The following is a 27,021-nucleotide window of genomic DNA, read 5'->3' as shown; positions in this document are numbered from 1 at the left end:
ACTGCTGACATTGCGAGTTCTCTTCGGTGGCGAAGAGATATAACCAAGACTCTACCCACTGCAGAAAGAGACCTTGCACCACCTCCGAGTGAAGACACCATTAGTGATCCATCATGCACCTGCGGCCAAGTTTGTCTGTCCTGGCGCTCAGTGAACCTGCCAGGTGTTGCACCACCAGGGTTATGCCCTGATGTTCCAACCATGTCCAGAGGCGCAAGGCCTCCTGACATAGGGTTCACAACCACACCCCACCCTTTTTGTAGCAGTACCACCTGGCGGTGGTATTGTCCGTGAACACCTGTACTACTCTTCCACGGACAGGGTGAAGGCACGCCTTTAGTGTAAGACGGATCGCCCGTTGCTCCAGTAGGTTGATGTGGAGCTCGGACTCCGCCGGAGATCAGAGGCCTCTGATATCTGCCTCTCCCATGTGGCCGCCCCATCCCAGAAGGGATGAGTCTGTCACCACTGTGTGATCTGGTTGGGGAAGGGAGAGGGATCTGCCATTGAACCAATCCAGGTTTGTGAGTCACCACTGCAATTGTCGTGCAGTCCCCTCCGACATCTGAAAACAATTGGACATATTCCCCTGATGCTGCACCCACTGGAACTTCAGGTCCTACTGCAGAGCCCGCATATGCCACCTGCATGATCGACCAGCAGGATGTAGAAACCCTTCAGGCCCAGCAGCCTAAGGGTCATCCTGACCGAAACCCGGAATAGAGGCTGAAAGATCGGAATCATAGCCCGAATATCCCGGACTCGTTGTTCGGGAGGATAAACCAGAAACTGCGTTGTTTCCAGAACTGCTCTGATGAAAAGGAGCTTCTGAGAGGGAATCTGGTGCGACTTTGGCACGTTGATGGAGAACCCCAGCAAATGCAGGAGGTAGGCCGTAGTCTGGAGGTGGGAGATGACTGCCTGGGGCGAGCCCGCCTTCAACAACCAGTCGTCGAGATAGGGGGAAGACTGGAACCCCTGATCTGCGCAGATGAGCTGTGACCACCGTCATCACTTTCGTGAACAACTGAGGGGCGCTTGTAAGGCCAAAGGGGAGCATGGGGAAATGAAAGTGCTCATGGCCTACTGTGAACCTTGGGTAACGCTGGTGGGCTGGCAGGACTGGGATGTGAAAATAAGCGTCCTACAAGTCCAACGCTACCAACCAGTCTCCAGGGCTGACCAGACCTGAGCCAGCGTCAACATTTTGAACTACTCCTTCCGGAAGAAACGGTGAACGTTCCTGAGAGCTAAGATAGGACGCAGGCCTTTTCCCTTCTTGGGCACCAGAAAGTAGTGGGAATAGCAACCACAACCTACTTCTGGGGCAGAAACCCGCTCAATGGACCCCTTGGCCAAGAGGGCTGAAACTTCCTGTTGGAGGAGGGCCAGGTGATCCTTCGACATGCGATGGTACTGAGGTGGCATGGAGGGAGGGGTAGCCTTGAATGGGAGGGAGAACCCACCTGCCTGTTATGGTGCACCAGTGGGGGAGGTGATGGCGAATCCTGCCGCCCACTGGCGTTTGGTGGCCTTGGAAGGTCGGACTAGGAGGGTTTGGAGGATGATGCAGAGGGGGCTGTTGTGGACTGGCACGCTCGCTGGCCCCCAGAACTACGCTGGTGGTTCCCAAGTCCCCGGCCGCGCTGAAGCTGAACAGCCTGCGCCGGCCTGTGGCTCTGGGCGGGACGTAGTGGGGCACCACTTCTGTAGCCTCAAAAGAGGCGAAAGGCAGACTGCGCAGGGTGGGTGGTGGAGAGGCCTACGGACCTGTCCGTAGCCAGAGAGTCCCTAAAGCGCTCTTGCTCGTTGTCTGCATTGTCGCCGAAAAGTTGACGGCCATCAAAGGGTATGTCCATAAGTGTGGATTGGACATCCCCGGAAAAACCAGTCGAACCCAACCAGGCGTAGCGGCGAAGGGCTACTGATGTGGCAATCGTCCTGCCAACTGTGTTGGCAGTTTCCAGCCCACAACGGATGGTAAACTGCGCTGCGTCTCTTCCCTCGACAGGAGAGCACGGCTTGGCCTCCTCCGGGCACTGAGGTAGCACTTGCGTCACTGTATCCCACACAGAGTGGGAACAACAGCCCAACAGACATGCAGTGTTTACCCAACGCAGTCCCAAGCTGGAGGAAGAAAACCTCTTCTTCCTAAGTTGGTCCAGCTTCTTGGATTCCCGATCAGGTAGAGCTGTAGGGAAGGTGCCTTTAGAAGTAGAAAAAACCTTTTCGGAGACAGAAGAAACAGAATTACTCCCCCGTAAAAATATTGAAGACTAGTTTGGAGATCGCCATTAAGCGTGTCCGCACAGCTGGTGCTTTCTTTTCCAAGTTGGGTCTGTGAAGCTATTCTGGTCCTGGGCAGAATCCCCACATCTGGAGGGATTCGAAACGCGTACTTCCCAGTGAAATAATCTGTAGAAGCAGCCTTGGGTGTACGATTGAATGTAGAGAGTGTTATGTGAGGAGTGTGGTGATTTATTGAGTGAGCCTTGATATATGACAGTGATTTGTTTGTTGAGAGTGTGCAGAATGGTATGTAAGCTGTATTCAAAACAGGTTTTTTTTAAGGTTTATTAAGGGGTAAAGGGTGGTTAGTCTTATTTTTCTGAAAATAAATATTCTAAACTGTCGGCAATGTCTTGTGATGTTGTTAAAAATCTAATATAAATTGTTTTAAAAAGGTTTGGATTAAATCCAACGGAAAAAGTGGTTATGGTGACATTTGTTTTGTTCAATGCACTATAGATGAAATCTAAAGGCAGTTGCAGCACTGGCGCATTGTTTAATTATTTTAGTATAGTAGGCTTGGCCTTGATGTTCACAAGCCAAACCCTGTGTTGATCTTTAGAATTAGAGGCTTGGACCACTAAGCACGCAGATGGAGGGTGCTGGGAGAGGAAAGTGGGGTCGCCCGGGTCAGGGCGGTGGCGTCGGACAACCATCCTATCCACAGGCGCCCCTGTCTTTTGAGTGCACCAGGTGCCCAAAAGGATGTCCGTTAGGGCTTCATTGAACGGCAGCAGGGGCTCCGAAGAGCTCGCAGCCGGCTGAAGCATCTCTTTCAGGAGGCTAGTCCTGTCTACCAACGTAGGAAGCTCGAGGTGGAGAGCCTCGGCCGCCCTACGCAACACCACTGTGTATGACGCTCCTTCCTCTGTAGCCATCGTAGGAGGAGACAACATGCTTAGGTCTGGGGAGGTATACAGACCACTGGCATCCCCCAGTTCCTCTCTCCAGTCCAGCTCGTACTCCAGTTGGTCTGTCAAAGGGCCACCAGAACACTCCCAGTCTTCCTCACCCTCCTATGACTGCCAATCTGGCTGAAAAGGGTCAGGGTGGAACACAGGGACAAAAGTACACATCAGTGCCGGATCCGGCGTCAGTCGACGCCGGTCCGGCTCCGTGCCCACATCGGGGTGGTAGCTGGGGTGAGTGCCGGCTGGGGGTCCCGCGGCGTCTGCTGCGGACGGGGTGCTCGTGCAATCGGCTCCGGGGGAGGTGTAACTAGGTCTACCGGCGCCGATTCAGTCCTGGAACCAAGGGGGCCCTACGGTGCCGGAGCCACAGGCGTCGAAGGCCCAGGGCCTCCAACCGAGTCCGCGGGGCCTGAAGGCGCATCAGTGGAATTTGGCTGCCCAAATATGGCATGCATCGCTTCGTAAAATTTACAAAGCTGGGCAGAGGTCACTCCCGGTCCCGGAGGAGAGAGAGAAGGCCGGTGTCGACCCTGAAGGCTCCGCACGCGGGAGGGGCACCACCTGCACCCTGTGTCGCATCAGCCGACGGACGAGGGGAAGTCGAAGAGCTACAATGCTTCTTCAACTTCTTGTGCTTTGACTTTCCTGACCCTGTTCGAAGACTTAGACGACGAGTGGTGGTGATGGCGCCGCGATCTGTTCCTCGACTTCCCTCGCGACCAGGACCTTGAGCGACTCGGAGCAGACTGCCGGGCCTCGTGGAGCTTTCGGGACCGCTCCGGCAAAGACTTCGGGCCATGCTTCGGCAGTCAGAGCCCGACTTGGGGCCGTGGTTGTGCTCCAGGCAGTAGAGGCACACGCGGTGCGGACCAGTTAGAGGCATCAGTCCGGTACAGGAACCGCAGGCCTTGAAACCGGGCATCCCTCGTGCACCAGGAGTCGATGATAGACTCGAAAAAGAAGTCGACAAAAGTCACAAAAACTCAGTAAAAAAATGACTGGGGGCACCGCTCTCTCCGGACCTGCGCTTGGTGGTGCGGAAAAAGAAATTACTGCAGTCAGCAAGCGAGGGCGGCATCTAAGTAATTTGTGCGACGTCACACCTACCGGCGCACAGGGGTACTGCTGACGAAAAACTTCCCGGATCCAGTCTGACGCCTGGGGGATATTCTAAGGTAAGGAATCTATAACTGTTTCTTTCAGATACTGCCATTAGTACATTTGGTGAGTTTTCTCAAACAGGCTGAGACTGCAGACGGAGCGGAGAGATGCTGAGCTGCAAAAAATGCCTGTTCGTTTTCACAGCTATGGTATCTGAATCAGCACTTAATAGCACGCTGCTATGCACCTAAAAACGGGCACTGCAAAAAATAGGGAGCAGACACTCCAGAAACCATTGGAGTCATCATTTGAAATAAATGCAGTTATTATCACACAGTGGTAATGACTACAATGTGAATAAACGTGGAAATGCCTTCCTGCAAGGATGTCTGCCTTTGACTTCAAACAACTCCATTGGCGACAGTTCTCACCGAATGCGGCCTACAGGGGGGGAAGAGGTGGATTTAATGCAAAGATTATGCTACTCAAAGAGAAAAAAAAGATGCACTTCTATCGGGAAAGGGGAAGGAAGAGTGTTAATTAAAATTCACATCAAAATCTGGCTACCACTCACTGTAGCTCCAGGCAGTCTGTGCTAATATCCTTTTTGCAGTCCTCCATCTTGGTCTGGATAAACTGTCTTGATTATATAAAGTTAAATCACATATAATGGAGGTGAGTTTTAATGACAAATAAGGCAGCCATCAGCTTGCAATCAGCTATGTTTTCGAAGTGCTTATCTGTGATTCCACTTATTAACTTGCCAAACAGGGTCATTTCCAATGGGACACAGCCATTTGGATCATGACTAATGGGCTCTGCATGAGACAGTAACTGCTGGTAAGATTCACGATTGTCTGCATACTATGGCAATATTGCCGCTTTAATTAAATAAGGGCTAATGCAAAGAAGAGCTGACAGCGAGGTAAGATCGATGATCAAGACTTCTGATAAAACAAAACATCTTTTGCAGCACATTATGGTGTGCAACTGTGAAATACAGTATATAAGAATGTAAAGTTATACAAAAAGAAATTTGCAGCATCATTAATTAAAAAAACACTGCATTGGCTTTACATTATTAACTTACCAGCCAGCCTTTTCCAGTGGTCAGCTTCAAAACACCTCCACCTGGCTTGAGCTTCTGTCCGTAGCAAGCAACATTTGGATCCTCAAGAAACCTCTGTGCTCTGATGTCATAAAATAGCATTGAACCCTGGCCAGTGCCCACAGTTATTATGTGTTCATAGAAGCTAACTGATCGGATACCTGTTAACAAAACAAAAAAGCCACAAGTTCAACCATTAAATATATGTGTTCACTAACTGCAAAAACAAATTAGTCTAGTCTACCCTTTCATTATTTCATGTGCTGCATACACGTTAACTACCTTTACTTTGGACTGTCCCCATCCGGCTTCCGAAGCAACCACAGTACCGAGACGGCCCTCCTCACCACCACAGATGACATCTGCACCCTCCTCAACATAGGCGAAACCGCAGCCCTCATCCTCCTGGACAGTTCATCGCCTTCGACACAGTCTCCCACTGCACCCTATGCACAAGACTCCACAAAGCCAGCATCCACGATAGAGCCCTGGAATGGATCCACTCCTTCACCGGCCGAACATGGAGTCAGACTACCACCGTTCCACTCTGAACCCACAGAGATCAGCTGCGGAGTGCCTCAGGGCTCCTCCCTGAGCCCCAAGCTCTTCAACATTTACATGGCCCTGCTTGCAGCCATCGACAGGAACCACAGACTCAGGCACCCAGCTCATCCTCGCCCTCTCCAACAAACCCACAGTCGCCAAGAACAACTTCAACAACAAGAGGAAGGCTGTTACCACTTGGGTGAAGGACAGCTGCCTCAAGCTAAACTCCGAGAAGACTGAAGTCCTCATCCTGAGCTCCACCCCCTCCGCCCGGGAGGTCTCCAGGTGGCCCTCAGATATTGGGAGTCCCCAGAGACCACGTACAAAATCTCGGCATCATCTTGGACTCCTTGCTCACCATGAACCGCCAGATCAACGCCATCTCATCATCCTGCTTTCACACGCTACCCCTGCTCCGAAAGATCTTGGTTCCCCACTGATTCCAAAAAGATAGTCACCCACACACTCATCAACAGAAGACTACTACAGCAACGCACTCTACGCCTGCATCACTGAGAAACTCCTCAAGAAACTGATGAACGCCTCCCCCAGACTCATCCTCAATATCCCCCGCCACAGTAACATCACCAGCCACCTGAGATGCCTTCACTGGCTCCCAGTCAACAAATGAATCACCTTCAAGCTCCTCACACACGCTTACCAAGCCCTACACAATGTGAGACCTGCATAACCTCAACCATCGCCTTGCATTCCACACACCCACCTGAGACATCTACTTTGTCCAACCCTCTCTGGCCGCCGTCCCACGTATCCGCAAGACCACGGCCAGGGGAAGATCCATCTCCTACCACGCAGCAAACACCTGCAACACTCTCTGCCTCTCCAGCTCAGGCAATCACCATCTCTACCCAAATTCAAGAAGGACCTAAATACCTGGTTCTTTGACTCATCTACAGTGCCTTCGACAGATCAGCCACCTCCAGCGCCTTGAGACTCTTACGAGTGAGTAGTCGTGCTATACAAGTAACTTGACTGATTGCTTAAACAGAATGCAAAAAGGAATGGATTTTGAGGAGACCATATATAGGGCATTCAGTAAACAAATTCAATCCTTTGCCCCTTTTTTAAAAAGAATTCTGTAGGCCAAACGGCACTCAAATATATGCAAGGGCAGGCACATGCCATATGCGAAAGGCTACTGAATGACGAAGCCGCTATTTCATTTTTTTTATTTATCGTTCCAGGATTGAGGAGGTCACTTGGAGTAGTACATTAAATAAAAAAAAATAAAAACACACTTCTCTTGTGTGAAATAACTTTTTTTTTTACTAAACAGAGCACAGCCTGGCAGCAAATAATGAGGTGAGGAAAGCAAAGTGAAGTTGCCTGTGGAGTAACAGAGGAGCTTGAGGCCAAGGTTTGGGGGAGAGGAATAAAAAAAGGCTGGGTGGGGGATACAATGTGGGTTAAGAAGGAAAGAGCAAGTGGAGGAAGCAATGGACAAGATGGGAATGGGAGGCTAGTATTTGTGCTGTGTAATGCCTTATTCTGGTGACACATTTTTAATCTTTTGGGGCGCTTAGTCACTCCATTCAACACAGGTTTTGATGTAAGTGCAACTACTGATGTTTAAGTGTCTAGACACCGTTTCCTCTGCTCCATCCTATTGTAGGCACTTTATCTGGGATATTGTTCATACACTTCTAGATAACCTGGGCAGGCTGATCCAGTAATAATTACTTAGCTTACAGATCTTTACTGCAAAGCTCTCATATTTTCTTTACAACAATAATGTTTTTCTCTCTAGGCTCGCAAAGGTTGTCTACTCACTTCAATGGATATTTTATTAACATGTATGTTGTTTCAGGGGCTTCACATGCCGCTCCACCACTGCAGGTTGTTAACACATGGTGGGCTAGAGAACCGATTGGCTCTCTTCGGGTGGGTTGGATTTGATTTGTTTGATTGTGTTTATGCTCTCCCTCTGCTCTTTCATTTACATTCCTATTTTCTTTTACTCTCCCACCAATTTTTCCATGTATTCCCCCCTGGATGGTTTCTCAATCACAATCCAATTTCTATGCTGCGGTTGCATGCCATTTGTATGCCACATCTCTGCATGGCTTTTTCACTGAGAAGACTGCAGAGATCCTTACTCTAATAACTACACCATGACTTTATGACAGTTAAAGCAATGTCAAACCCTGAAAGTGCTCTCATTGAATACAAAGTGCTTGAACCACCCAGTCAAAAGAAACAAAACAATTGATTATTGTCAGACTCTGATGGGACCTTGGTCTCCATCAGGACAATATCATTGGCCCCAGAGCGACATTTAACTTCAAATATACATGACTCAATGATTGTTTCAGCTTCCCCGCTCATCAAAAGAAAAATGGGAATATTGCTTTGATTTCGAAAAAGTTTAATATTACTCCTACACTATACCAGCGTGATAATCTTGGTAGATGGAGGATTATCTAGGGCAAAGAAAGAGGATACTGAAATCTATATCTATACATCAAGCAAGGATTATCCTGTTTTCTAGTCTTCTATATATAAAAGTATTCTGGTTTATTACTAGGGTGGGACTTTAATCTCCCAATGGATGGGAATCTAGACAAAGTCAAACTTGAAATACAGACCCACTAAATCGCAAACCTAACTTTTGAACTTGTGCAAATCACACATCCTGATAGGTTTACGGAGAATCTGTACTCCAACCAGAAGTGAATACACCTTTTATTCACAATCCCACGATTCTTACTCAAGGAACAACTATCTTTTAGTAGAGGATCAGCTTCTTCAACAAACTCTTTCCCCTAAAATTGAACAAATAATAATGTCTGACCATGTTGGTTATTTCACAAGGGCTTAAACTATGTGCTCCTTCACCTCCTTTGTAACAATAGAGAATGAAATATATCACTGATGAGGGGCTAAGACAGATGATAAAGATGGATATCAATCATATAAATTCTAATAACAAAGGATACCGCCCCCAAACCTTTCTGGGAAGCTTATATCCACCATTTGAGGCTGTATGATTAATGCAATGGCTACCAAATGTTTAGAAAAACCAGCAGAGCCAAAATAAATCAGATCTCAAGATCAACATGCTAAAATTCACACTAACCCACACCAAAGGGTCTGCATCTCTCCCGGAATTGAAAGAGGTAGACTGCGAAAAAAGTTTTAGACCAGAAAATCCTGCAGAACAGGGCGGCCAAACAGGACCTTCCTGCGAACCTGAGAATCCAGGCAATAGTGTCTGGCAAACACATGCAGAGACACCCACATGGCCGCTTGGCAGATATCAGCAATTGGAACCCCACTCTGGAGGGCTATGATGGCTGCCTTCACCCTGGTGGAATGGGCCCTCAGGCCTTCAGGAGGCTGCTTCTTTGCCAAGGCGTAACTGATTTTTATACATAGGATAACCCAACGCGAGATGGTCCTCTTCTTAACAGTACGCCCCTTGTTTGCTCCAACGTACCCTTTAAAGAGTTGGTCATCCACCAGGAACACTTTAGTGTGGTCAAGGTAGAACAATAATGCTCTTATTGGGGCTAGACAGTGGAAACACTCCTCTTCTTTGGAAGGGTGCGGAGCTGCATAGAAAGTGGGTAGAGTAACAGACTGTCCTAGATGGAAGGGAGTTACAACGTTGGACAAAAAGGATGCCCTAGTTCTTAGTACCACTTTGTCTGGAAAGACGGTCAGGTGAGAAGGCTGTGATGACAGCGCCTGCAGTTCGCTCACCCTCATGGCAGGGAAATCACCACCTAAAAAGCTGTTTTGATAGTGAGCAACTGTAGAGGGCAGTTGTGCAGAGGCTTAAACAATGTGCACATCAAGAAATTAAGGACCAAATTAAGGTCCTAATATGGCATAAGAAAAGGAGAAAGGGGAAACAAGTGGGTTAACCCCTCCCAAAGCCTCTGAACCAAAGGAGACATAAAAAGTGAAGCCTGATCTGGTAGCCAATGAAAAAGCAGAGAGGGCCGAAAGGTAGCCCTTCAAAGTGCTCAGAGCAGAGCCCTGCTGGGTCGTGGAAAGGATAAACAAAAGAATATCGGCCAGAGAATCAGCTAAGGGGTTAATAAACCATTCTGAACAATATTTACAAAATGTGTTCCATTGGCAGGCGTATACGGATTTCGTGGAGGGAACACTTAGCTGCCAGAATAACTCTGCAGAATTCGGGACGAAGGTCAAAAGTGGTCAACTGTTGCTGCTCAATCTCCATGCAAGAAGTAGTATGGTGGAGGATCCTCCGCTGCTGCTGCGACAGAAGATCTTCCCAAAGAGGCAGCCTGAACAGAGGATCGATGCTCATAGCCAGAAGATCGGGATATTAAAGTCTCCGTGCCCAATCCGGAGCCACAAGAATAACTTGTGCCCAGTCGCTAGTGATCTTCTTGAGCACTCTGGGCAGGAGTGGTATGGGCGGAAAGGCGTACAGGAGGCCTGAGCTCCACTCGCGATGAGAAGCGTCGCCGAGCGAGAGTTGGCTTGGAAACTCCAACGTTCGAAACTGCTGACATTGCGTGTTCTCTCCGGAGGCGAATAGATCTAACCAAGGCTCTCCCCACCTCTGTAAGAGACCTTGTACCACCTCCGGATTGAGACGCCACTTGTGATCTGCAAAGCATCTTTAGCTGAGTTTGTCTGCACTAGCATTCGTACAACTGGCTAGATGTTGAACCACCAGGGAAATACCCTGTTGTTCCAGCCATGTCCAGAGGCGCAGGGACTCTTGACAGAGTCCACGACCCCATTACGCCCCAATTTTTGCAGTACTACATGGGGGTAGTGTTGTCTGGAAACACCTGAACTAGCCTTTCCTTGATTGATGATAAAAAGGCTTTCAGTCCCAATCAGATTGGCACAAAGCACCATTAGGTTAATATGGAGCTTGGCTTCCGCCAGAGACCAGAGTTCTCTGATCTCCACCTCCCAGAGATGGACGCCCCATTCCGGGAGAGACGCGTCCGTCACAACCGAAGAGATTTGGGTGGGGAAGATGGAAGTCTGCCTCTGACCCAATCCCGATTTGTCAGCCACCATTGCAGGTCATCCGCAGTGCCCTCTGATATCTGAACCAGGTCGGTAAGATTTCCTTGATGCTGTGCCCATTGGAACTTAAGGTCCAACTGGAGAGGCCACATGCGCCACTGTGCATGGTCTACCAGCAGAATGCTTGAGGCCATGAGGCCCAACAGCCTCAGAGTAATTCTCACCGAAATCCAGGATAGCCTTAATATCCTGGACTCGTTCTTCGGGAGGATAGGGCCAGAACTGCACAGTGTCCAGAACCACTCCAATGAAAAGGAGAGTCTGAGAGGAAGTCTGGTGTGACTTCGGCACATTGATAGTGAACCCCAGCGAATGCAGGAGGTTCGCCGTAATCTGGAAGTGGGAGACAACAGCTTGGGACAAGCCCTAATTCAACAACCAGTCTCGAGACAGGGAGAAGACTGGAACCCCTGACCTCGGCAAATGGGCTGTGACCACCGCCATCACCTTTTTGAACATCCCAGGGGCACTGGTGAGGCCGAAGGGGAGCACAGCAAACTGAAAGTGCTTGTGGTCCACCATAAACCGCAGTGGCCCCGTCGGACTATCTGCAACACCCACCTGTCCAAGGTGATGTTTTACCAGTGGGGGAGATTATGGTGTATTCTGCCACCAACTGTCTGTGAATTATCCTTGGGAATCGAACTAGGAGTGTTTTGCGGTGGAGGAAGGGAACATGGCTTGGCTTGACTTCTGGCCTCCCGACTCACGGGGTTGGAGTGAAAAGTGTCCACGGGGCACAGAGGTTGCTGAACTAGAGGGGCCCTCTGGCCGGAATAGGGTCGCCGTAGCCACTAAAGGAGAGAAAAGAAAACACAGGCTGGGATGTTGTGGTGAGGTCCAAGGACTTGGCTGTAGCCCATTAGTCCTTGAAACGCTTAAGGGCGGCATCTGCTTTGTCGCCAAGCCACATTGGATGGTGAACTTTGCTGCATCTGTCCAGTCTCAGATGGTCAGGGAGTAAAATCTTTCCTCTTCCGAGACTGAGCAGCACCTGCGCAACCGTGTCCCATATCGAAAGGGAATAACAGACCAAAAGGCATTCAGTGTTCACCGACTGCAATGCTAGAATGGTAGAAGAAATGTTTTCTTCCCAAAGCTTTCCAGTATCTTGGATTACCAGTCCGGCGTTGATTTAGGGAACGTGCCACGTGAAGTAAATGCTTGAACCACTAAGCTTTGTGGGATGGGCGGTGAGGTTAAGCCGAGTCTCTAGGTGCAGGGCGATGGCGGCAAGTAATTGTTCTATTCACAGGAGCGTCTAAGGAGAATCCCTGGAAAAAACCTTGCTATTAAGCTGAACGTACTCACTAGTATTGATGTCTCATTAACATCTACAATGTTGTTTTAAAAGCTTTGTTTTATTTAGATATGTTTTCAAGTAAAATCCTTTTGGCTGAAATTTTAAACTGATATATATATAGGATATTTGTTCATCCTATACTTTTTTTAAAATAAAAGACTGTAAACGTTACATTATAGTGTTGAAACTTTAATTGAATGCTTCTTCTTGTATAATGCGTGTTGGATGAATGAGACATCAATACTAGTGAGTACGTTCAGCTTAATAGCAAGGTTTTTTCCAGGGATTCTCCTTAGACTTTCCTTGTCTTTAGTACCCTGTTCCCTGGAACACGTGGGGTCTTCTCTCTTTCCTTAAACTATTCACAGGAGTCCGTGTGCTGGGCTTGGACCAGTTGGCCAGTAGAACTACTGTAAAGGCCTCATTGAAAAGCAGCAAGGGTTCCGAGCAGCAGACACCAGACTGCAGGACCTCTGTCAATACAGTCTTGACTGCCACCGTAGGGAGCTGCAGGCCCAAGATCTACGCAGCCCTACGCACCACCATTGTGAATGATGCCACCTCCTCCGTAGCCAGGTTAGGGGAAGACAGCATGGCAGAATCTGGGGAGGTGTCCAGGCCATTGGCATCACCCAGTTCCTCATACCAGTCTATGTCCTGGGTTGCGGGATTTCTAAGGGGTTCTGCTCCCCCTACCAATCCTCCTCATCTATACCTAACCCTTCAGAATAGGGCAGGTTAGACAGCATGGAGCCGTATAGCTCAGTCGCCACAGGTCTCGGCATCGGTGGATGCCAGACTGGCTATGTGTCGTCGGGAATGAGTATTGGGGAGACACTGCCAGTGGGCGCTGGTCCGAACCCAGGAATGAGTCCAGTAGGAGGTTGTGACCAGAGCCGAAGGCGCAGAACCCACAGGAACTCCATCAACCGAGCTTGCCGGCCCAAAGGCGTGCCGGCAGGATGAGGACGCCCTAATATGGTGCACATGGCATCATAGAACTCCTTCAGTTGGGTGGGGGTCGCTCCCAGGATGGGAGGGAAACACGGAACTGACATAGGCATCCGTTCTGCGGAGCAAGGCCTCAAGCACCAAGGTTCCTCTGTCTCGTCATGCAACAGACATGGCGAAGTCGAAGCGCGCTTCGACTTCTTGTGTTTCTTCTGATGCCTCTTACCGGACAACTTGGAAGAAGAGGGCTTAGATTCTCTGGAGTGGTGCTCGGACCTTCCCGACCGGGATCGGCGTAGCGACCTATAAGGCGCCGGACCGCGATTATCTTTAGGGACAGCTCCCTCAAAGCTTTTGGTGCCATGGCCCGCAAATTGGAGCATGACTTTGAGTCATGGTCGAGCTCCAGGCATCAAAGACACACTAAGTGGGTGGCCGTGACCAAAATGGAGCGCTGACAGGCGCTGCACGACTTGAACCCCAAGGTCTTCAGAGCTAGACATCCATAGCACACCAAAAGGAGTCGACAACATTTTTTTTTAAAAAGTGTCAAAAAATGATAGAGGGGTTAGCTCTCTTAGAGGGATCTGCGCCTGTTGGCACGTAAAGAAAAGAACTGACGTCAGCGTGCTGGAGTGGCTGCTATATTGACAATACGGATATTACGATGACGACGACGTCATCACGCGGATTCGACTGACTCCACCTACCAACACGCAGGGGTACTGCTACAGAAAATCTTCCTGATCTAGCCTGATGTCTGGAAGTTCAATGTTAAGGAATCTGCAACTAAATGTTTCTGTCAGATACTATATCCAAAGTAAAAGAGGAACTCCTAACAATGACCCCCAAAATCAATCACCTGGTGGGGTAGGTTGGAGACTATCCAAATGATGGCCACAGCACTAATAAACTTCCAAAATGGTGGAGACTGCACTAACCAACTTCCTACCCATTATATTGCCACTAAAACTCTTTATTTAAAACCATTGATTACCTACGGTCACACTTTCTATGGAAAAACAAGAAAGCAAGAATATCACCCAAAAAAGATTGGACTGGACGGTGGGGTCGAATGTCCACTCTTTCAAAAATATCAAATGGCATACTTAGTCGGTGGTGCTTCTCAGCTAATCTTGATATTCCTACTTGGATCCCCATTGAGTACCCTCCCCCTATTCGTCTTAGTACTACTCACAGTGCACAACATTAATCACCCTAATATATCAGGCCTCAAAATATTTACTCCCCCACTGGCTATGGCGAGTCAGATTTTATCAGGTCGAGCTATATTTAGAACTTAATTGCCCGTTCTGGCAAGTTGACAAAGAACAGGTGTTCTGTTCAGTCAGAAAGTGAAGGAGCAATAAAGATGCCTTTAAATCTTGTTACTTTTTCCTCTTTGACTGCAGAGTTCCAGGATTTTGTAAAGTAAACTGTCTGATCTGTTGTACAAAGTGTGAAATGAAAGGCTGTAGGGTATCCGTTTTTTTAACACATTTAAATAGCTAAGAAGTCAACTGTACAAACATTTCAAAATATATTTCAGGAAGAGCGGTGTGTGTCTGTGTGTAGGGTGAGTGGCGTGCAAGTGCAAGTTAAGAGATGGATGAGTGAAGGGTAAGCAGTCACCCAGAAGGATACTTATGGTGAAGAACTACCTACTGGGAAAATGCATCTTCTAATCCAATATTTAAACTTAAATGTTACTTAAGGAGCCCTCAAGTGGGCTCACTATGTTTAAAACAATGGATTTATTGAGTCCCTCATGTCGCAGGGGTATAATGCTGAACACACTAATCCACACAGAAAATGATAGAGTGAGTTTACTCTGTTGGTCTTCGAGAACATGCTTAAAATATCCCCTCGAGAATAAAGTGACATAAATCCCAAAGGAGACTCACTCCTCGTATTTTCTTAGTGAAATCAATCCAAGAAAAGGACAGTTGTGACTAAGGGTGTTTTGGGCCACATGGAAGAATAAACCCCTGTGAACAAACGAGCAGCGGTTTGTGGCATTTTATTTGAAGGCTGTTTCACACTGGCGGGCTTTAATTTTTGAACGCTCAATTACGGACCGGATGATGATGATGCGACAAAACGTACATCAACTTGGATACTTATTTTGGGACTGAGCTACCTTTAAGGTTGGAGTGATCGTGGTGTTTGCTTGCCTTATTATGGTTGGTCATGCCACCATGAGGATAGGTGTGGGCTGCTGGGGATTCAAATAGGAGGATTGAAATTGTGTGCTGGACCACGTTATGGGCATAGGTCAGCAATGTACTACACTTACTGAATTGAGATTATCTTTCACATCAGGTCATTGGCCGATAAACTGGCCACCCTTCCTCCATACCGCCGGGACCCAAAACTGCGGTGCAAAAACCAGGGATAGAGGTCGCCCTGGAAAATATTGATTCTCACCAAGCACAGCAGCCGCTGTGCGAATGCACTCCATTCCCGCCTCACAGATATCCAAACAAAGAAGCGCGTGTGCTCAAATTAAACTTTTCTTCATTTCGGTTCCAGCATGTCAGCGGACGCATGAAACACCCAACGAGTTTCGGCGAAAACACTCGCCTTGGTCACAGGTGGTTGGTATAACGAAAATGAACTGTTTAAATAAAGTTATTGTGATACTCAGTGCACATGTGAAAATAAACAAAGGACATGGAACTTTTAACCCTGGCGGCCATCTTATAGTGGTGTGCATCGAAAAATGAACTGTTTATGCTTAGGTTTTCACTTTACATACAGATTCAAAACCTTAACATTATTACATCATAATGCAAATACGCAGTGCAATGTGTACCATTCCAAGTGGAAAACTTGATCCCAAATTATTCTTATTTTTGACAGGCACATTATGGATTCTGTATTTTACAATAGTGCTTGTTCTACACAAAATTCATGGTGTCACTTATTTGTAAATCCCCTTTCATTCGAAATGGGGTTGGGTTCCAATTACCATGATTGACATTCTCCTATGGTCTGTCCATAATCTAATAACCTCACAAATATGCATATGTTCAAAATAACGTTTCAGTGACACTATTTAAACCATGATAATGCGCCAGTACGTCCATTATTTCTATCCACCCCAAGTGGGCTTTGAGTTCACTCAATATATGAAATTACAAGTCCATCATAGTCCTGTTCAACAGAGAACTAATTCAAATTTCGCATATATATATATAAAAACATAAGGAAGAGAGAGAGCAGTAAACATTTGCATACAACAATGCTTTATTGCCATAGGAAAAACCTGTAATTACCAGTAGGTTGCAGTAGAGAATAAAGAAACAAAGAAAGCTGACCATTGCTTTTAAGGCATTAGAGTAGGGGTACCGTGCCTTTAAGACCTGAAGGTGACCCCCTGCTCCCATGGTGCACCACAGGAGGCAGTTGCGTCAGTTCTTTTTGGAGGTGCATAACACCTGAGTAGATCCACAGTAAACATCTCATAACTTTATGAACATGCTCATCCGGGGAGGTGGGCGGGAGCTTATGACTGATGAGTATACCCCTGGATGAGAACTATGATTACAGGTAAATAACTAATCCTTCTCATCCAGGGGATACTCATCAATAGTCATAATCTATGAATAGATTAGCAAGCTCATACCCAAAGTCTCGCGGACTAGCAAAAAAGTATACATAGAGACATTGAAAAATTATACATTTCACATACAACCTATGCAAATAAATTCCTCAAGGAGAGCTGTCCCATTTGGGCATCGGCCTGTGTATCTGAGTCTAGGCAATAATGGCGGGTAAAGGTATGCACATACCGCCATGTAGGCGCTTTGCAAATTTCAGAGACTGGTACATTACGAAGGAGAGCAGTAGTAGAAGCTTTCCCTCTTGTAGAATGCGCATGAGGTCTACCCTGTAAAGCCTTGTTAGCTAGTTGATAAGACAGAGCTATACAGGAGACTATCCAGCGAGAAATAGATCTTTTTGAAGCTGACAGACCGGTATTATTTATTTATTTATAGGCTTATAATGCGCTGGAATAGACTCCCGGAGGAGTATCTCCGCGCTCAATTCACCTAACAGGTAGAAAGCAATGCTCTTAAGATCTAGAGGAGGAGCTACATTTGAAACAAGAAAGTTTTCAACAATTTCCTAAATGCTAGATGATTGGTACAAAGCCTGAGTGTAGCAGGTAGTTTGTTCCAGAGGCAAGGGCCCAAGTAGGAAAGAGCCTTTCCACCCAGTCTCGCCCTTCTAATAGGAGGGGATTTGAAGTAAGGACTGATTACTGGAGCTGAGAGCACGTATTGGGTTGTAAGGAACAAACTTCTCCGCCAAATACGTGAGGCCCAAGCTGTGTATACCCTAGTGTATGATACAACAGGTTTTGAATTTGACTCTTTGTCGGATCGGTAGCCAATGAAGCTGTTCCAATAGGGGGCGTGAAGGAGATCTAGGTGGGGCATTCAAAACTAACCTTGCGGCGGTGTTTTGAACCACCTGGAGCCTACTAAGTAAACTATTGTTTGCTGATATTAGTAACCCATTACAATAGTCCAGGCGGCTGAGCACCAGGGCCTGAACGAGGGTTTTTCTAGAGGAGTCTGGTAGTAAAGGGAATACTCTTCTGAGTAGTCCAATTACTCAGACCTTAGTAGGACCCAGTTGTTTGATTTACGTGCTCTTTTAAGGACAGACCTTGATCCAACCGGACACCCAGGTTCTTCACTACTTGCTTGGGGCTGGGGACGGGCCCAGGTCTAATGGCCTCCAGTCTGGAGTCCACAGTAGTGTGGCCTCCCCAAAGAGCATTACCTCTGTTTTCCCAATGTTGCACTGCAGGAAATTCGAGGCCATCCATTGAGATACAGCCCTCATAACCTCTGAGAAGGACTGTTTAACTGCCGTAGTCAATGTCTGGAAGGGAAAGAGAAGCTGAGTGTCATCAGTATAGGACAGGAATAAATCCATAAGATCTCATAAGGCCCGCCAGGGGGGCCACGTATATGTTGAAAAGTGTGGGACTCGGACAAGAGCCCTGTGGCACCCCTTGGTAAGCTCCACAGGTGCAGAATGAAAATAGCCCATACTAACACTCTGTGTGCGGCCAGATAGAAAACTCCTCTATCTGGTTGCATAATTAACAAAAAGCCGGTCAGATTTCCTAAGTGGAAAGGTTTTAGTCAGGTAAAACTTCAGAACTCTCCGGAGGTCTAGAGAGTGTAAAGACCTCTCCGGGGGAGTGGTAGGTTGAGGAAAAAAGGTAGGTAGGGTGATAGACTGGTTGATATGAAAGTCTGAGACTACCTTAGGCAGAAAACCTGGGTGTGTCCTCAGTACCACCCTGTTGGCGTGAAACACTGTGTACGTTTCCTTACAACACCGGGCCTGGATTTTGCTAACCTTACGGGCGGAGGCAATTGCCACTAAAAAGGCTGCTTTCCAGGTCAAGTGCTGCAAAGAAGCCGTATAGAATTGAAAGGAGCACCCATCAGCTTAGTAAGTACGATGTTAAGCTCCCAGGGAGGAGAGGGGGAACTCACTGGTGGAAACACTTTCTTAAGCCCCTCTAAGAAATCTTTAACCACAGGCATAAGGAAGAATGATGTCTGAGTAGGTGATGTCCTATAGGCCGTGATCGCCGCTAAGGGAACCCTGATGGAGGGGTACTTGAGGCCGGACCTTGCTAAATGCAACAGATAGGGTAGAATCACCTGCTCCTGACCGTGGATAGGGTCAAGAGAGTTGTCAAGACACCATATGACAAACCTCTTCCACTTGAAAGCATAAGACTTCCTAGTGGAGGGTCTCTTAGCTTCCTTAAGAATGTTCATGCAGTCTGCTGAAAGATCTAAGTGGCCACACTGGATAACCTCAGGAGCCTTGCTGTCAAGCAAAGGGAAGGGAGGTTGGGATGAACACCTTCCCCTGGTCCTTGGTCAACAATTTTGGATGGCTAGGGAGCCGCCGGTGCGGGACTTCAGACAGCTGGAGGAGGTCCGGGTACCACCACTGGCGTGGCCACTCCGGCGCTATCAGGATCATCCTGGTATTGGTCCTGTAGAATTTCTGAATCAACGCCAGGATCAGAGGCAGGGGAGGAAAGTCGTACAGCAATGGCTGCGACCAGCTGATCAAAAGTGCGTTCCCCCGTGAGCCCTGTAGAGGGAACCTGGACGCTAACATGGGGCATTTTGCATTTGCGGCGTCTGCGAACAAGTCTATGTCTGGTACGCCCCATAGATGAAAGACCTCCTGCGCAACTTCTTCGTTGAGCACCCAATCGTGCGCGTCTGCGAAGTCTCTGCTTAGGCAGTCCGCGTGGCCCTTTTGTATTCCTGGTAGATGAACGGCCACAATGGATAGACCTCTTGCCAGGAGCCAGTGCCAGATGGCTTGCGCTTCCAGGGATAGTACTCTTGACCTGGTGCCTCCCTGCTTGTTCAGATAGAACATGGTTGTTGTGTTGTCTGTCTGAACTTGGATGTAGTTGGTGCGCAGAGACGGGTAAAGAGATTGGAGCGCCAGATGAATGGCTCGCAGCTCGAGGATGTTTATTGGGTAGCCTCGCTCTACTTCGGACCAGAGGCCTTGAACCTGATGCTGGTCCATATGAGCACCCCAGCCTTGAAGAGAGGCATCCGTGATCACTAACTGCGATGGAGGAGGGCTATAGAATGGAACTCCCCGGAGAAGGTTGGAGCATTTCATCCACCATTTGATGGAGTCCTTGGCACCTTGTGGAAGAGAGACACGATCCTCCCTGTGACCTGACCTCTGAGACCATTGGTCCTCGAGAGTCTGCTGCAGAGGCCTCATGTGAAGGCGTGCATTGGGCACAATGTAGGCCATCGATCCCAGGAGAGAGGACACATGTCTGGCTGTGGAACTGTGATTGTCCAGTAGAAGATGACATTTCAGGAGCCTGGATGACAATATCGCCCCCGAAGGGCACACACTTGCTTGAACGGAGTCCAGGGAAGCGCCCAGGTAATGAATCCGTTGGGAAGGATGGAGTACTGATTTCTTGAAGTTGACCTGCAACCCCAATGAGTTCATCAGGTTGAGACAGAACGAAAGATGGTCTTGAAGCAGAACCCCGGAGCAGAGCTTTTCAGCAGCCAATCGTCTAGATGAGGATAGACTAAGATCTTCCACCTGCGGAGAAAAGCAGCCACCACCGCCATGCACTTTGAGAATGTCCGTGGCGCGGATTTGAAGCCAAACGGAAGCAGTCGATACTGGTAGTGCTGGCGCCCGATCTGAAACCTGAGAAACTTTCGGTGCCTCACTGAGACAGGTATGTGAAAGTAAGCGTCCTGCATGTTGATGGCACACATCCAGTCCCCCTGTTGGAGATGGGGAAAGATCTGATGCAGGGCTAGCATGCAGAATTTTTTTTTCCGGATGAATCTGTTTAGTAGTTGTAGGTCTAAAATGGACCTGTATTCTTTGACTGTTCCTCTTTTTTGAAAAAGAAAATAGCGGGAGTAGACGCCTTGAGTCCTCTGCATGGAAGGAACCTCCTCTATAGCCTTTTTCTTGAGGAGGGCAGAGATTTCGTCCTGCAGCAGCTGACTGTGGAAACGGGGAAGTAGCTTTACTTGAGGAGAAACCTGCGGAGGAGGGGACTTGAACCTCAGCAAGTAACCATGCTGTACAATATTCAGCACCCATCTGTCCTTTGTTATGGATCTCCACTGTTCCAGATGATGAGAAACACTCCCTCCAACTGGAGTGGCGAACAGTTGAGGAAGAAGCAACAGCTCAGGGCTTGGGAGGCTGTTTGGAGACAGACTGCTGCTTGTTATTGTTGCCTCTGCCTCTGCCAGGACGTCTCTGCTGAAATTGGGTTTTCTGTTGAGTTTGGGAAGACCATTGAGGGGTTTGAAGCCTCTGCTGGTAAGGACGCTTATCCCCTTGACGAAAGCGCTTTTTAAATTCTTTACGCTTTTCCAAACCCACAGCCTTCACAGTGTCCATTTCGGATATCATTTTGGTCATTTCATCGTCAGCGTGTGGACCAAAGAACGAAGAACCATTAAAGGGGAGGTTCAAGATTTTCTTTTGGACATCCGGTTTGAGGCCCGTGAGGCGGAGCCACGCCGAACGTCGTGAACAGATGCCATGGGAGTAGCCATGGGCCGCGAGGTCAGAGGCATCTGCCGCGGCTCTAATGACCTGGTTGGCTAAGAGTCCTCCATCCTGTAGGATTTCGACAAAATCCTGTTGGTCTTCTTTCGGAAGCTTCTCTGTGAAGCAAGTAAGGGAGTCCCAGAGGGACCTATCGTACCTCCCAAGTAGAGCAGAAGCACTGGCCACCTTCATATATGAAGCAGAGGTGCTGCATAACTTCCTGCCAAATGAATCCATTAGTTTGCTGTCCTTCTCTGGGGTTACCGAAGATGAGGTAGAGGCTGAATGAGACTTCATGGCAGCCGCTACGCTCACTGAATCAGCCGGAGGATCCGATCTTAGGAACAAGGGATCCTCTGCGGGCGCCTTGTACTTCTTGGCAAGCCTTGATGGAACAGAACCTACCACTGCAGGCGTAAGGAAGGTAGCCATTGCCGGTTCAAGGAAGCCGGGCACCAGAGGAAGCAGAGATCTAGGCGCTGTCCGGTGATGAAGTGTGTCGAAAATTATAGAAGTAGGGACCACAGGAGTATGCAGAGAGATGTTCAGCTTCTTAGCTCCCCTGCCCAGCACATCTGTGAAGGTTGCAATGTCATCAATAGATGAGACTCTTGACGGAAGAGTGGAGGAGAAGGTCGGAGAATAGTCCTGGACCGTAGACCTTGTGGAAGAGGACCAAGTTGGCGATCTAGTGCGTCCTCTGTGATGAGACTAGTCTAAATGGCTGTGCCGACCCCTGGATCTAGACCGATATCTAGGCGGAGATCTTGGTCTGGGGTAAGGTCTTGGCTTGGCAGGTGTTCTGGGCCGTACCGGAGAGCGTGATCTGGTAGGAGATCTTGGTCTGGGTGAAGGACGTGGCCTCCGTGGAGGAGACTTAGTCGGCCTGACCGGAGTGCTTGTCCTCGGAGCAGACGGAGAGAACGTGCGGGAGTAATCCGAGCCCGGACTACTGCGACCGCCAGAAACAGCTACCCGAGGACGGTGAGATGACACTGCATGATCTGTCCACAATTCTGGGGGACGCTTCTGGAGAGATCTCTACGATGTTCAACTGAGGAGATGAACATCTGTCCCCTGATGACCAGGAGACTCCACAATCACTGAGGAAGGCACACGATGCACACAGAGTACACTTCTGGAATAAAGCAGGCATTCTGACAGAAAATGTTTTGTGGAACACCACAAAAAACAAAGCAGAAGCCTTAAAATCCCAGAAGACGTCGAATTTTCTGAGAAAAAACACTCAAAATAACAATTTCAGTCAAAAACTGAAGAGCTCGGAGGAGGAGCTTCGCGGGCAACCAAGATGGCCGCGTAAGCTCGGAGCTCCGCGGACCCTCCGACCCTCCGCAAATATCCTGTTGGAAATCCTGTTCCACGTTAGTGGATTCTACTTGGTGAACGGTCGCAGACACGGGAGCAGCTTTCCGCATCTAAATTGGTGGTTCCTAGACGAAACTACGTCAAGCTGAACTCCGTGCCAGGGATGCGCCATTGTCTCCTGGGTGGTTGTAGCCTTCACACGATTGGAATGCGAAGCGGTTGCTCGAGGTCCCTGCTGACGAAGTGCTTGTGGCTGCGGAGTTGCCTACTATCGGCTTGGTGTGATTACTGACACTGCCTCGGCTCTGTTCGTGTGTCCCTTGTTCGGGCGGAGTAGCCCTTTGTTCTTCTGGGACCCAAGATGGCTGGCAGAGGGGACCCCGACAGGTCGTCGAACAGAGGTGTTCGAAGGACGGCCCAAACGCAGCTAAATAAAATTGACCGATATGCTCAGCAACGGACCTCACCCACTGTGGTGGCCTCCTCTAAAGACCTTCACCGTGCGGGCTCGCCTGAAGGCTCTGAGCCTACCCTGAGCGACGTTATGGGGGCCATTGCGGGCATTCGCTCAGAAATGCAAAAACAACATGAGGTCCTGACTCACAAGGTGGACACTCTGGCTGTGGACCTTACTCTACTCAGGGCTGACATGGGGAAAACTAACGACCGAGTGAAGTCCCTCGATCTCAAGACCTCCAGCCTAACCACCGACGTCTCGGACCTACAGACGGAGGTCCGGACCCTGAGACTGGCCAACGACCAATTTTCCAGAAGACTGGAAGACTTTGAAGGACGTGCCAGGCGGCAGAATGTCCGCATCATTGGTGTTCCGGAGGGAGCGGAGGAGGCGGCAGTAGACCTTTTTGTGGAGGACCTGGTGCAGGCGCATCCCGCACCTTCAGGCTTGAGCAACTTTTTCTCGGTAGAGCGGGCCCATCGGGTCCCGGGCGGCCCGCCGAAGTCGGGCGTGGCGCCCAGACCCATCATTGCCCGGCTCTTTAATTTTAGGGACCGGGATGTTATCCTTCAGGCGTCCAGACGGCATGGACCGCTCAAATACCAGAACTCTGAGGTACACTTTTATCCGGATTTCACTAGGGCCGTGCAGAGGCAGCGCCAGAGTTTCGCAGGTGTGAAACGGCGCCTGAGAGAATTGGGCCTTAAATACTCGATGCTGTTCCCTGCCAAACTTCGGATCGAGTATGATAGCCGTGCCCTGTTCTTTGATGTGCTGGAAAATGCAAGCGACTGGCTGGACACTTTGCCACAACGCCTAGAAGAACAGGACGAGCATTCCGGAGGCGCAACTGGTGGCTCCGACCTCTAGGACTTGTTTCTACTGTGCAGAACATGGCGGTTTGTGGTTCCTGTAGTCTGTGACTGAATGCCAACGTTATTTCGATGTTGATGACTCTCCTGTCGTTTACAAGGAGGGTGGCGGGAGGGGATTGTGGAGATTCCTTACTCCTCTGGGGACTTTCTGTAGGCTAGTTCATGGGGCGACAGGCACACTGCTGGTTGGGGGGGCTTTTTAGTCTGCTGCAGGGGTGCAGGGTGGGGGGTGGTTTTGGGACAGTTTGTTTGTTTGTTTCTTTTTCTCTCTCTCTATCTCTTAGGCAATGGGTTGTACACACTGTTCAGTTTCGATTGCTGTTGAGGTTCGCTGGGGTTGGGTGGGGCTGGCAACACGATGATGGGGGGTAGGAAATTACGTGTACTTAGTTGGAATGTTAACGGGTTGGGTGACCGCATCAAGAGGGGGGTTGTGATTCAATTCATTAAACGCCACATGCCTGATGTTGTTCTCCTTCAAGAGACGCATCTGGTTGGTAATACGTGTAAGGCGCTTAACCGTAAGGGATACAAAATGGTTGCCCACTCGGGGTTCTCTTCGGGCTCTCGAGGGGCGGGGGTTCTTGTTCGCGCGTCCCTTCCTTTTGAGATTGACATCACTGATCGATGAAAGGGGGCGCTACGCCGCAGTCACGGGGCGGTGGGAGGGGCGTGCCCTGACATTACTTTCAGTTTACGTTCCCCCGGGCCTGCAATCTAGCACTTTCCAAGACCTTGGTGGCGCCATTTTGAATTTGCCTGTTGGTTTTCTGATATTGGGGGGTGATCTCAACTCGGTTTGCTCCGGCTCTTTGGATCGCCAACCGCCTAGAGACCTTCGGGGCTCCCAACTGTGGCTGCCCTCTTTCCTTGAGACTATGGGATTGGTGGATAGCTGGCGGCTGCTGCATCCCACGCTCCGTCACTTCTACTTTCATTCCGGCGCCCATGGCAGTTTATCCCGGATAGACAATGTTCTCACGTTGGCTGCGTATGCGCGCCTGCTGTCTCTGAAGCCCGATTTTTGGCACGGGGCATTTCCGATCATTCCCCGCTATGGGTCTCTTTCGACTTTGACATTGTTTTGTCAGATCGACCGGTGGCTGTTAACCCATGGTATTTCCGAAACCCCAAGACTCGCAATCTACTGGCCAAGGCCATGGACCTCTACTTTTCTGAGAATGAGGGTTCGGTTCGCTCGGCCGCGACTCTATGGGAGGCGTTTAAAACTGTTTTGAGGGGTGCGGCTTTCGCTCTTATAGCGGAGGCCCGTAGAGCCAGGGATGCCGACTTGGTGCATATCGAGGAGGAAATCGCGGAGCTAGACTCAACTGGAGACAGACCCCGATCCCACTCTCCTGCACGACCTTTCCCTCAAACAGTCGGAATACCGTGACCTTGCCACGAACGCTGCCCTTACTATTGCTAAGGAACAGCAGGGTCGGATATACGACGTCGGCGACAAGGCTGGAAAGTTGCTAGCCTGGCTAGATAGGAGGGAGATTGCTAGCCGTGTCGTACCCGAGATTTTGGGGGATGACGGAGTCGTCTCTGATCCTAGCGCCATTGCCGAGTCCTTTGCCGACTACTTCCGAGGAGTTTACACTTCTGTTTCGGACCGGTCTGAGATCGATTCGACAGAGCTTCTCTCGACGGTCGAGCTTCCCTGTCTTTCGGATGAGGAGCGCGACGACTTGGACAGGGACATCTCGGTTGACGAAATCGCCCTTGCGATTCGCTCACTGCGATCGGGCAAGGCGTCGGGCCCTAATGGGATCCCGATTGAGCTATATAAGGTCAGCCCGGATGTGGTTTCCCCGCACCTGCGTAACATGTTTCTGGAAGCGCGGGACACCGGCCTACTTCCTCTGGACCAGAGATTGGCCACCATTGTGGTCATCCATAAGGATGGGAAGCCGAGAGACTTGTGTCGCTCTCATCGGCCCATCTCTCTCCTCAATGCCGAGCCTAAGATCCTCGCCAAGCTACTCGCCAATCGTCTGATTGGGGTTATTGGCGATTTAGTGCATCTGGACCAGTCGGGCTTTATTCCTCATCGCAACACTGCCCTTAACCTGCGTAGACTCCACGGCGCCATGGCCAGGGCTCACACCCTGGAGAAGCCGGCGGTCCTTGCCTCCTTGGACGCCACAATGGCTTTCGATTCTCTCGAGTGGAGTTACCTCTGGGCGGTCTTGTCGAAGTTCGGTTTTGGCCCGGTGTTCATTGCCTGGGTAAAGCTCCTTTATGCTGACCGGCTGGCTAACGTTGCCGTCAATGGCCGAATTTCGGCGTCTTTTGCCCTCCTTAGAGGCACCAGACAGGGCTGCCCCTTGTCGCCTCTTGTTTGCGCTCGCTCTTGAGCCACTTGCGGCCATGATGCGCACTCACCCAGATCTGCATGGCATAAGCTGGGCTCCTGGCTTCGAGGACAGAATCTCGCTCTATGCTGACGACATTCTGCTCTACCTCACCTCCCCTTGCAAGTCACTCATCGTGGCATGCGATGTACTCAGACGTTTTGGCAGGTACTCTGGCCTCGTTATCAACTGGGCCAAGTCCTTCCTGTATGTGCTGAAGGGGGACACACCGCGCCTCCCTAGAGGCTGCAACATCCAGGTGGCCAGCCAGGGCTTTAAGTATTTGGGGATTTATATCTCCGGTAATGCGAGGGTGAGATACGACCACAACTTGCTTCCCCCTCTTCAGCGCCTCCGGCGTGATGTGGAGGGTTGGCGCAAGCTTCCACTCTCTTTACTTGGTCGTGCGGCATTATTTAAGATGATGTCCTTGCCCAGGTTTTTGTATGCCCTGCAGAACACTCAGGATCCGGTTCCCGCTCGCTACTTTTGTGAGATTGAGAGCCTTCAACGTGCCTTGCTCTGGGATGGCCGTCCACGCGTTGCCATCACGAAGCTCACGCTCCCGTGGTACGACGGGGGTATTGCACTGCCGGATGTGCGCAGATACTACTGGGCCTCCCAGTTGGCGGCTATCAA

At 49.5% G+C, this 27,021-nt stretch overlaps 2 protein-coding genes across 3 annotated transcripts in view; both read right to left on the bottom strand.

Annotated features, from left to right (window-relative positions):
* DCAF12 (DDB1 and CUL4 associated factor 12) overlaps positions 1 to 27,021 on the bottom strand; it is a 269,091-nt gene that overhangs the window by 51,642 nt on the left and 190,428 nt on the right. For both annotated transcript variants that reach the window (XM_086960298.1, XM_086960299.1), the window contains one exon: positions 5,392 to 5,570. In XM_086960298.1, coding sequence (XP_086816424.1) covers positions 5,392 to 5,570 — 179 coding nt within the window. The remainder of the gene's footprint in view (positions 1 to 5,391; positions 5,571 to 27,021) is intronic.
* Positions 20,996 to 24,972, bottom strand: LOC147726200 (uncharacterized). The gene is made up of 2 exons (XM_086962722.1): positions 24,782 to 24,972; positions 20,996 to 22,025 (listed from the first exon to the last, which is right to left on the bottom strand). The coding sequence occupies exons 1-2, from the start codon at positions 24,970 to 24,972 to the stop codon at positions 20,996 to 20,998; spliced, it is 1,221 nt and encodes a 406-aa protein (XP_086818848.1).

This window comes from Lissotriton vulgaris, chromosome 3_1, assembly GCF_964263255.1.
Source record: "Lissotriton vulgaris chromosome 3_1, aLisVul1.2, whole genome shotgun sequence".
In the NCBI taxonomy this organism is placed as follows: domain Eukaryota; kingdom Metazoa; phylum Chordata; class Amphibia; order Caudata; family Salamandridae; genus Lissotriton; species Lissotriton vulgaris.
Note: the sequence above shows the minus strand (reverse complement) of the source record. Positions and strands in the feature narration are given on the sequence as shown.

Coding starts and splice junctions, on each gene's coding strand:
- LOC147726200 (XM_086962722.1), bottom strand. CDS start 24,972: ATGGGCGCCGGAATGAAAGTAGAAGTGACGGAGCGTGGGATGCAGCAG. Junction 22,026..24,781: donor CAATATCAGAAAACCAACAG/GCAAATTCAAAA, acceptor CTCTTCCACAAG/GTCTACGGTCCAGGACTATT.